At 38.2% G+C, this 11,433-nt stretch overlaps 1 protein-coding gene across 2 annotated transcripts; it reads left to right on the top strand.

Annotated features, from left to right (window-relative positions):
* The first annotated feature begins 1,343 nt into the window (after window positions 1-1,343).
* GNPDA2 (glucosamine-6-phosphate deaminase 2) lies at window positions 1,344-7,757 on the top strand. 2 transcript variants are annotated; one of them, XM_009884964.1, is made up of 6 exons: window positions 1,344-1,548; window positions 1,860-1,966; window positions 2,425-2,607; window positions 2,941-3,125; window positions 3,221-3,395; window positions 6,741-7,757. In XM_009884964.1, the coding sequence occupies exons 1-6, from the start codon at window positions 1,421-1,423 to the stop codon at window positions 6,797-6,799; spliced, it is 837 nt and encodes a 278-aa protein (XP_009883266.1). In that variant the 5' UTR covers window positions 1,344-1,420; the 3' UTR covers window positions 6,800-7,757. The 2 variants fall into 2 exon arrangements, with proteins under 2 accessions (XP_009883266.1, XP_009883267.1); XM_009884965.1 differs by lacking the exon at window positions 1,860-1,966 and having other exon boundaries at window positions 1,421-1,544.
* The last annotated feature ends 3,676 nt before the right edge of the window (window positions 7,758-11,433 follow it).

Here is an 11,433-nt window from a genome sequence, read left to right as displayed (position 1 = left end):
GGGGCCGCCCTCGGGGGGGGAGGGAGGGAGAGGGTGGGGGGACCGGGGGAGGCCTTAGGTCTTTTTCTCTAATAACGTAGATTCAGTGTCTTGGAGAGCATCACCATGTTGTCGGGGTAAAATTGTGAAAAGCTTTGTGAGGCCGCCCTAAGGAGGCAGGATGTCGCTCTGGTGGCCTGTTTTTCTGTTCTTCTGGAGGAAATGTGAGTGGTAACTTTTTAGGTACCTGTGGAGTAGCGTTTCCTCTGCTAAGGTGAGTTTGACTTGTCGTGGCTCCTCTCCAGGGAGAGGAAGCAGCGCAGTCAGCAAAAAGTGGTGTCTGTTTCCTTCCTTGTTTAGTGGGATGAACAGATGTTACCCTGTTAAGCATTACTGTAGTTTAATTCCTGCTTCTTCTAAAACTGGTCTCGCTTTGGGCCAACTAAGAGCGGTGTGTGCTTGTGGTGGTTTGGCACTTATTTGGCCTTAGGTTCCTGGCAGCAATGTTGTTTTCTGGCTAATGCCAAGCACACTCAGACCTGGGAAGAGAAAAATTAATATGTTGCAAACTGGCTAAAGAGCCTCAGCCTTTCTGATAATTACCGGACTCTGGTAAGCAGAATCTCATGGAAAAATGAGTTTCACTTAATGCAAGAGATGCTTTTATACTTTTAACAGTCAAGCTTGTTTTCTAGATATTCTTCTTGATAGTTGATACAGAGCCTATAAAGAATGACTGACTGACTTCTTTCTAAAGTTATGTTGAAAAGAAAAAAAAATGTGACTTCGTGGGTATTTTTTCTGTGAATTGTTAAGATTTCATATATGTCTAATGCTTTAACACTTTTTTACAGATTAATAAGCTTAGTGAAGCATTGTTTTGGAGTTAGAATGGGAGTGAAAGGAGTTTTAATTGTTTACTTCCCATTATGTACTTTGAGTATAGAAGAGTGAGGTTATTCTGGCCCTTGTTTTTGAAATTTTAGGCATTCAGCTGGTCATAAGAACCAGGATTTAATCTCAGTGTTTGTTTACTTTTTTTATTTCAAGCAGAGTATTTCCTCTTTCCTAGCAGTAGCAATTAAAGAATTGAAGTTCAAAAGTGCTTATTCTCATTTTGTTTTAGCTTTTTCCTACAAGTTACTTTAAATTACTCTGTGAATTTTAGTAAGTATTTCGACTGTAATCTGTCAGTTGGATTCTGTATCTTTTCTTTTGATTGTCCAACAGTCCAGCTAGAACTAGGACTGCGAGAATGCAGTATACCTATGCAAGTAAAATATCCTTTATTTAGCATTATAGGTCATCAATATAAAAGGTTGTTTCTATCTCTTCTGTAATCTAACAGTTTTTCAACTATTCATATGATGCTTATTTTTGAAACTTTGACGTTTTCTCCAGGTTTAAGTTTATTTTATCACAGAAGCTCCTCACAGCCATAATGAGGCTAGTAATTCTTGAAGATTATGATCAGGCTAGTGAATGGGCAGCAAAATACATCTGTAATCGTATTATCCAATTCAAGCCAAGTCAAGGAAGATATTTCACGCTTGGGCTACCAACAGGCAAGTTTTAGTCAAAGTCTATGCAGATGACTAAACCCTGAACCGTGTTTGTATCACTGCTAACAGATACTGCATTTAAAAGAACACAAATGTATTTTTGGTAATTACTCTAACATGTTTCTTTTTAAATATGGATTTGATTTGTGTAAAAAGTTGTGATAAACTTTGAGAAGCTGAGAAATACTAAATGAGAAATAACAGATTTCTTTTATGTTGAAAAGCATTGTAGCAAATTTTGACTATGAGGATAGTTAAATAAACTTAAAATGTTGTACAGATACATAGAACAGTAGAAAAACTCTATTTAACAGGGAGTACACCTTTGGGATGCTACAAAAAGCTGATAGAATATCACAAGAATGGAGATCTCTCTTTCAAATACGTAAAGACTTTCAACATGGATGAATATGTAGGAAAGATGTGCAAATTATTTGAGAACACACTATACTGATAACTTCTTTCTGTTACTTACTTTGGCAAAGCGCAAAGTCAGGCTAGACCTATGTACGTGGGGTCATCTTAAGCATTTTTCTCTATTCTTTATCCACAAAAATGCAAATAATAAACTAGCCCAGGTTGATTCTGGGCTAAATTCAGTGCATGTAAATTACTTTACTGTATATATGTTGAAAGTGTGTTGTCACACAGTATTGTGACTGCATTTCTTTTGAAGACTTTACACTCTTTGTGATAAGACACATGCAAAGGGAAGGTAAACTGATTACCTTGTGCATGCCAAAAATCTTTCTTGTCAGTATAATTTGAAATACTGCTTTATCTGACTGACTTGGGTTTCTCTTGCATGCCCTAGATATAGACCAGAATTAAGACCGTCTGGTTAAACCTTGTAATATGTTAATTTCACTCTAAATGATTTCAGGGCTTCCCAGAAATCATCCAGAGAGCTATCACTCCTATATGTGGAATAACTTCTTTAAACATATTGACATAGATCCAAATAATGCTCATATCCTTGATGGGAATGCTCCAGACTTACAGGCGGAATGTGATGCATTTGAAAAGAAAATTGAAGAAGCAGGGGGGATTGATCTGTTTGTTGGAGGTATGAGGAAATACTCTATGGTTAGTTACGTTTCAAACAAATACACTGACTCTTTAATCACTGGTTCCTTAACTTGGCTAAACCCACTTTTTCCAGTTATGGTGTAATAAAGTTCTGTGACTTACAAAGAATCAGTATGAATACCAAAACAGAATGGTTGGTGTCCAAGTTTCTAATAACTTAATTTCAAGTAAGTTTTGAATGCTTTTTATTGAAAAATGGGGAACCAAAAGGAAAGAATAAGTCCTAAAACTTTTTTATTCATTTACGATGTTTGAGGATATTTGTTGACTCGCAGGTCTGGAATGATTTACTTTTTTTAACTTTGAAAAGGCATTGGTCCAGATGGCCACATTGCATTCAATGAACCCGGATCAAGTTTGTCTTCAAGAACAAGATTAAAGACTTTAGCAATGGACACCATTTTGGCAAATGCTAAATACTTTGATGGAGACTTATCTAAAGTACCAACTATGGCGCTAACAGTTGGTGTGGGTACAGTGATGGATGCTAGAGAAGTAAGAACTTATTTAGTTCTAGTTGCATGTGTCTGTTTTCGAGACTAGTTGGTATTGATACTGGGATTGAAAGTAAAGAGACCTTTGTTTTGCAGGTGATGATTCTTATAACAGGTGCACATAAGGCTTTTGCATTGTACAAAGCAATTGAAGAAGGAGTCAATCATATGTGGACAGTTTCTGCTTTCCAGCAACATCCTCGTACTATCTTTGTGTGTGATGAAGATGCTACTTTAGAACTAAGAGTTAAAACTGTGAAGTACTTTAAAGGTGAGCACTGAATCAGAGGTTACATATACTTAAAAAAAAACCAACTATATTAAGTCTGAGCCTTCCAACACTTTACAGTAGCTAATGTATAATGTTATATATTCAACATACTAAATGTTTACTTATTTCTTGTGAATGGAAAAGTGCTAGGAGGCATAACTTGTGTTCCTTACATTCCTGACAAATCTACTTTGGAAAAATACTTCCTTTGCTTCCAATTTGAAATGATAGTGTAGTAATCTTCAACTGTATGTAAAACAGCAGCAATCGGGTGTTCCAGAATACTGGTCTTAAATACACTGGAAAGTTTCACTTAAAGAAAACTTGATACATTTATTAATCCTGATGTATTTTAATGCTGCTTTTGCTATGTGCTGTAATGTGCTGTCTAGTTAACTTGAAATGTGTGATACAGACTTTAAAGCCACATGAGGACATTTTACATACAGTGCAATTAGCATAACAATCTACACTGACTCTTAATACATTGCAGACTTTTACTGTGCTTTTCACATTTGTGGTAGGAATACTGAGGCAAGCTGAAAGTTGGAGTTTTTGATAGTCATTGAGAGTTCCTAGATGTGAATTCTGTTTCACTGAGACTGTAGAAGCTAGGAAAAGTAGTTTTCTCCTAACTATATTAGCACAGCAAATGCAATTATGTAAATTGCTCCTCTTTCTCACTAGCATGGATACTTGTAGTAGTTGAGGCAGCTAAGACTGCAATTTATGAAATTATTTTTAAGGCATTATATCACCAGTGTCCATATATGTATTAGATTGCAGTCTGGCATTAATGTGATTTTTATCCTCATATAATTTGTGGCCAACTTGTTAATTTTGGATTTTTTCAGTATGCTGTTCTTTGCTAAGTAATGTCTGTGTTAATCTTTACTTGTCTCTAGATACAGGTAAATACTGCTAGATAGTATTTATTGTTGTTTTCAAAGACAAACTTCTTTAACTGCTTGGATAAATTTTAAACATTATCCTGTATTTCATATACACAAGAGCTTTGCTTGGAAAAGATATAAACCTAATGTAGAATTACTAGGTATGAATGACACTGAACTTTGCTTTAAAAAAATCAAGGGCTACAGTATATGAATGTGATATTGTGTCACACTGTTTTTAATTACCCTGTAATACAGAGCAATAGAATTCATAAAAAGGTGGCTTACTTTAAACTTGCTTAATTTTACCCATTCCCAAATTGGTGAGATTTTCCCCTTTTAAGATGGAGGAGAAATCAATGTGAGTCAAATTCAGAATTCTTTCTGAGTCTTGATCTTCAGGTTGGATTTGTTTAGGAAGCTGGGTAGTTCTTAATGACTGCTAATTATGGCAGCTATTTACTGTGATTTATTTTTTTTTACCATTTAAAAAAAACAAAACCTCAAGGTACTATGTGAAACTTCAAATATTTTTGATAATGAAGTACCACACTGGCTGGTAACTAGAATAACTCTTATTCCCATTCACTTTTTTCTAACTTTCTGAAAACCTCTTAGGGGCTAAAATTATCAAGTGTACTTAAATGTTTCCATTGGAAAAGAGAAAGGTAACTTTCCTGCAGAATGAAGCAGAAAATGAATTTTGAATTAATTAGTCTGTATATAAGTTAATTCAGGATAGCTTTTCCATGCTTGTGCATGCTCTTAAAACTGTATGCAGAAATCCGTTTATTCAAAGCATACTTGAATATACAGTGAAACTTCCCTTTGAAATAATGGTTTTGGCATCTATCAAGTAAGGACTCAGCATATCTTTAGAAAAAGCTTTTGTTTCTAACTGTTTTTTCCTGAAACAATTTCACAGGATTTAAATATCCTTCATTAAATATGGCAGAGGCAAAACTTTGTAAGCAGTTTTTGTGCCTCTAGGAAGTGGGTAATTATCTCCTTTTCATTTCCTTTTTTTTAGAAGAGGAAAACACTGGTAGGAAGTAGAATACTTTAAAGTTCAAAACATGGTTCTAGTTTGAGTAGTGTGTGCAGCTGTTACGCTTTCAGTATAAACGGCTTTTGCATCAAATGTGTACTTAATATATTCTCACTTACTGTTAAACTCCTGAAAAACATTACTGACTTGATCTTTCCCATGTACATCAACCCAACAGTTATCCTTTATGAAATCTACGAAAGCGTTTCCTTGAGTTATGTTGCCTTCTAAGGTTGGCAGAATGTCACTAAGTGGAGAAGAAAACAGTAACATCTGCGTTTTATATTAAATAATCACACACTGATTAAAATAGATGCTGCATAAAATACCATTTGTTGTGGTCACCTACAGTAATGCCCTCAGATTGTACAGTTATTCAAATTTCATGTTGCTGCAGTGACACTAAGTGTGCCACCAGGTGCATTGTGTAGCAATGGTATTTGAATATTCTTTGCCATAGATAATCAGTAAAATGTGCACTACTGTCAGACTTCTTTAGTGTTTAAGAAAAACTCTCTACTTTAAATGTTGGATATTACTTAAATTTGTAATTTTAGAAGTTAATCTTTAGTTTGGTGCTAAAATGGACTTACACTTTGCAGATCAGTGTTCACAATCAGTTACTGTTATAAGTCCTCTACGGTGAAATGACGTTAAACATACCAGTGACTGAATGTCAGACATGCCTAGATGTAGGTAACACTTTTACTTGTAACAAGATAAAGAAAGCAGCACCATTTTTAACTGCTCTTTTCAGCACTTTGCAAAATTCAAAGTGTCTGAATTGGGGAGAAAAATACTCCCTTAATCACAGCTATGGATGACTTCTATGTGACCAAATAAAGCCCAGCTAGCATAGAGAACGGTTGAAGTACTGAAGTTCTGTATCTTCGTTAACAGTCTGGATACATTTAGTTTGGTTTTGCCTGGCCAGGACCAGAAGTACACTATTAATTACAAAGACAGTAATACCACAATGCTGGAACGTTGCAATTTAAGCTGTACAAGTATCATCTGATTTTTTTTTTATGACCGTTTGTGGTATGAGGGGAATTTTATGTTGTTGTTTTGAAGTTCTTAATACAAAGGAAAGATGGGTAGATCTCATGTATTCAGTTCATTTGGAAGCAGTCCAGATCTAGTTCTTGATAGGTCTGTTATCAGAGAGCTGTCTTCTTGTCCATACTCACTTTATACTGAAGATGTCAGTAGTGTTCAAGTGATGCAGGAATATATATGCTGTCTTTAACTTCTGATTTTAAAGTACTTTAGCCATTGTTATTCTCCTCAGTGAACTATTTAAAATGTATACTTTGAAGCAAACTCCAAATAAAAATGTGGCTAGAAAAACATGTTGAAAAAGTATAACTAATGTAAAGCTGGCATTGTTGCTTTCCCCCCAAGGTTTAATGCATGTGCACAATAAGCTTGTGGACCCACTGTACAGTATGAAAGAAAACTGAAAGAAGACTTGAAGAGGAACTCCATGTGGGTCAACAGCAACAGTTTTAGGTAGCAGATGAGTTCACTGCTATGCAATATGCTGAAAACTGTTTAAATGGGGAATCCTAGGTACTGTATTTTTTAAAAGGTCCAATATCTGTACATTCACATTCCATCTGTTTGTGTTGTACATTTTGCTTTAACACTTGGAGCTCTGTTGTTGGCTGGTACATAACTAAATGGAACAGAACAAACCTGTGGGAGATTGCATGTTACGTAGGGGGGAAAGCAGGGCACTTATTCTAGCACAGCAATGTAATGCATCTGCCTTGTGTTAGAGAAAACGATATTTTATTTCCAGGAATTTTTGGCTTGAGTAGTGTAACTACATTATGCATTTGTGTCTCTAGGCAGAATGGGTTTGGCCTTTGTTGATACTATGGACTTGTAATAGTTGTACAATTTCTACTATGAAATGTTCTGTTTACATATATCTAATGTACACTGAGCTTTGCACTGGGTTGCCTTAAATTTATCTTAAACAGTTTTTGGGCATCTCAAGTCCTGCTGTACAATTCAGGCAAATAAAAATACAAAAACAGTGCCTAAAAATGCACCAAATTCTTGAAAGTTGTTACTTACTCCACAGATAAAAATACTAAACTTCTGCCATAGCACTTTTTCCTCTCATGTATTTTAAATTACTTTAGGATTTTTATATTTTTGGTAATTGAACTTTATACATAAGGAAAAATCTAAATGTTCCTTTCTGGAGGTACCTGTTTAATTGTAGCTTTGATGTTACTATTAAATGCCTGAAAAGAGGTTAATTTACAGGAATATAATGTCTGCAAGTTTAATACATGATCATTTAAAGTCAACTGTTAATCACTTTGCAATAGTTACCTCTCATTGTATCATTGAGCTGTTACAAGGAATGTTATTTCCTACTTTGAATATAAGTAAAACAAATATAAATCTATAATTACAAAATTGTTTTGTTTCTAATATAAATATGTCAAGGTTTCAGGGAGAGGTTAGGAATTCAGTGCCTTTTTTCTGAGAAAATTAAGAATTTATTTAAACTTTTTTTTTTTTGGGGGGGGGAGCCTGCCCTTGTGTAAAATTCACTGTGGGAAAAGTGCAACGAAGTAACTTCAACAATTTGACTTTTCACCTATATAGATGATAGACAGATTAGCCCTGTTTTTTCAGTTGGGAATATCATCCCAGTAGGCACAGCGGCTGTGCTAAGAAAAATTTGGCCTAAATCTCTGGGCTGAAATAACCACAGAGCCCAGGCTGTACACCTGGGCAGCAGCCTTACTGAAAAGGGACCTGGTGGACTGCAAGCTGAACACGAGTTAGCAGTGTGCTGCTACAGCAACAAAGGCAAATTGGCTCCTGGGCTGCATCCACAGGGGCATTATTACTAGCAGAGATAGAGAGATGATCATTCCACTCCACCCAGTGCTTCTCAGGCTGCACCTGAAATACTGAAGTTCTGGTCCCCACAATTCAAGATGACATGGATAGACCAGAGAGGGGCTAAAGGATGGCTGTGAAGATGATCAAAGAGCTGGAGAACCTGCCCTATGAAGATTTAGGTCTCTCTTCCATAGGGAAGAGAAGGCTGAGGGGGGACTTCATCACAGTATTCCAGTATGTAAAGGGTGAACACAAAGAGGACAGGGCATGGAAAAAGCAAGTGGCAACAGGTACAAGTTGCACTGGGAAAGGCTTCATTGCAACATAAGAAATAACTTTTTTTTATGTATTCACTGGAACAACCTCCTCAGGGATGTGGTAGAGGTCTTCAAGATGCAATTGCACAGGGTGCTAGACAACCGCATCAAGGATCCCTCTCCCATAAAGGGTTGGACCAGATGGTCTTTCAACATCCCTTCCAACCTGGGCTGTTCTATGAAATGACATAAGGATGAAGGAGTCTGTCTCGAGCAGTGTAGGAAGCCAGGCCTAGTATTTCAGTTCTTAACAGCAGATTGAACAAGCACAGACTTAAAACAGTAGCAATTTTAGAAAAGATTTATTAATTTGGTAGTCTCAAGCTTACCTTTAGCTTCTGCCCTATGCCTCAGTACTGAGCCTGAACTTTCTCTCTTTTAGGTCTATTTAAGGAGGGGGGGGGGTAAAAAATAAGAGCAAAGGAAGCAAAGCAGTATATGTATGAGTATCTGTACTTTCTAAAGGTATCTCTGTACTTTCTTAAATGGCTTTTTAGGGGAGGAATAACAACATTAACAATGATGTTAATGAGGGAGAGTGCCTTTGTCTACAGCATCTTTCCTGTCTTCAGGACCAGTAGCTTAGGTACTTTTATTAGTGATACAAGATGCCTTGTCCACATCTAGATCTTTGGTTTTTCAATACAGCTGGAAAAGCTTCAAATAAAGTAAAAAAAACCCCACCAACAACAAACCCCAAACCACTATAGTATCAAAATTCCTTCCCTCCTCTTTCCGTGGACTCAGAGTAATAGAGGTTGAAAGGGACATCTGCAGGTGTCCAGTTCAATTCCATCCATCCAAGGATTTTCCCAATTCATCCTTGTAGTCACATTGAAATAAACTAGCTTATGATTAATCAATCTCAAATTGTAATTACAAGTCTAAATTTAAGAACAGTGTTTTCTGGTGATTGAGTACTTTAGTAAATATTACTAGCAATTTGTTCTCTAAAACATGTTTAGTAACAAGAAGTGAAGATCTGTAAAGACCCAAATTAGTCCCTGAAGATCTAAACAGTACAAGCAGCTTAAAAGCTTTTGGAGGTGGCCGTGTGGTTGTGAAGTCAGTATCTAGGATGGCCATTAACTTGTGTTAACTATTGCTTTGTTTACACTTCCAAGAGCAACAATTTATATTAAGCACACTTAACTACAGCTTTCAATTGAGAACTCAGTGACAACAGTACGTGAACAATAAAAGTAAAACTTCAACAAGTACACTAAGACATGTTCTAAGCAAACCTTCATGCCAAAGGAATTCTTTAAGGTCTGAATTGGTCTTATTAGTGGAGTAGTTACATATCTTCTGGTTTAATGTATTAAAACGTACAGTTTTACAATAAACAAAGGGAGTTTACAATAGGTGGAAGAAGGGGCTGACTGCTTGGGAGGAATACAAGAATGCTGTCAGGGTATGCAGGGAGGAAACAAGGAAAGCCAAGGCAGCCTTGGAATTGAACCTGGCGAGGGATGTCAAGGCCAACAGGAAGGGTTTCTTTAAGTATATAGGAGACAAAAGGAAAACTAGGGAAAATGTGGGCCCGTTGTTGAATGAGTCAGGTGCTGTGGTGACGGATGATGCAGAGAAGGCAGAGTTGCTAAATGCCTTCTTTGCTTCTGTTTTCACTGTTGGGGACAGTCCTCGGGAGACCCAGACTTTGCAGGTAACAGAGAAAGTCTGGGGGAAAGCAAGACTTTCCCTTGTTTGAAGAAGAACATGTTAGAGATCAGTTAGATAAAATGGATATCCACAAGTCCATGGGGCCTGATGGGATGCACCCTCGTGTGCTGAGGGAGCTGGGGGAAGTCATTGCTGGGCTGCTCTCCATCATCTTTGAAAGGTCCTGGAGGACAGGTGAGGTGCCTGAGGACTGGAGGATAGCCAGTGTCACTCCAGTCTTCAAAAAGGGCGAGAAGGATGACCCAGGAAACTACGGGCCGGTCAGCCTCACCTCCATCCCTGGGAAGATGATGGAGCAGCTTGTTCTGGGAGTCATCTCAAAGCACCTGGATGAAAAGAAGATTATCAGAAGTAGTCAACATGGATTCACCAAGGGGAAGTCATGTCTGACTAATCTGATAGCCTTCTATGACAAAGTAACTAGATGGGTGGATGAGGGGAGGGCAGTGGATGTTGTCTACCTTGACTTTGGCAAGGCTTTCGACACTGTCTCCCACATCATCCTCACAGGAAAGCTTAGGAAGTGTGGCTTAGATGAATGGACAGTGAGGTGGATTGAGAACTGGCTTACAGATAGAGCTCAGAGGGTTGTGGTTAGTGGCGCAGAGTCTAGTTGGAGGTTAGTAACAAGTGGTGTCCCTCAGGGGTCAGTACTGGGCCCAGTTTTGTTCAACATATTCATCAATGATCTGGATGAAGGGATAGAGTGTACCATCAGCAAGTTTGCTGATGACACAAAACTGGGAGGAGTGGCTGACACGCCAGAAGGCTGTGCTGCCTTACAGCGTGACCTCGCCAGGCTGGAGAGTTGGGCAGAAAGAAACCTTATGAAGTTCAACAAGGGTAAGTGTAGGGTACTGCACCTGGGGAGGAATAACCCCATGCACCAGTACAGGTTGGGGGCTGACCTCCTGGAGAGCAGCTCTGTGGAGAGGGACCTGGGAGTCCTGGTGGACAACAGGATGACCATGAGCCAGCAATGTGCCCTGGCGGCCAAGAAGGCGAATGGCATCCTGGGGTGCATCAAGAAGAGTGTGGCCAGCAGGTCGAGGGAGGTCATCCTCCCCCTCTACTCTGCCCTGGTGAGACCGCATCTGGAGTACTGTGTCCAGTTCTGGGCTCCCCAGTTCAAGAAAGACAGGGAACTGCTGGAGAGGGTCCAGCAAAGGGCAACAAAGATGATTAGGGGACTGGAGCACCTTTCTTATGAGGAAAGGCTGAGGGAC

This window comes from Charadrius vociferus, unplaced genomic scaffold (assembly GCF_000708025.1).
Source record: "Charadrius vociferus isolate BGI_N301 unplaced genomic scaffold, ASM70802v2 scaffold134, whole genome shotgun sequence".
Lineage (NCBI taxonomy): Eukaryota > Metazoa > Chordata > Aves > Charadriiformes > Charadriidae > Charadrius > Charadrius vociferus.
This window is presented reverse-complemented; position numbering and strand designations above follow the sequence as displayed.

What these genes read in the sequence shown, in the direction of transcription:
- GNPDA2 (XM_009884964.1), top strand. Translation starts at nt 1,421, where the DNA reads ATGAGGCTAGTAATTCTTGAAGATTATGATCAGGCTAGTGAATGGGCA. An exon ending in CTTGGGCTACCAACAGGCAA is followed by an intron (nt 1,549 to 1,859) that starts GTTTTAGTCAAA and finishes TTTAACAGGGAG; the next exon opens with TACACCTTTGGGATGCTACA. An exon ending in CAGTGATGGATGCTAGAGAA is followed by an intron (nt 3,126 to 3,220) that starts GTAAGAACTTAT and finishes TTTGTTTTGCAG; the next exon opens with GTGATGATTCTTATAACAGG.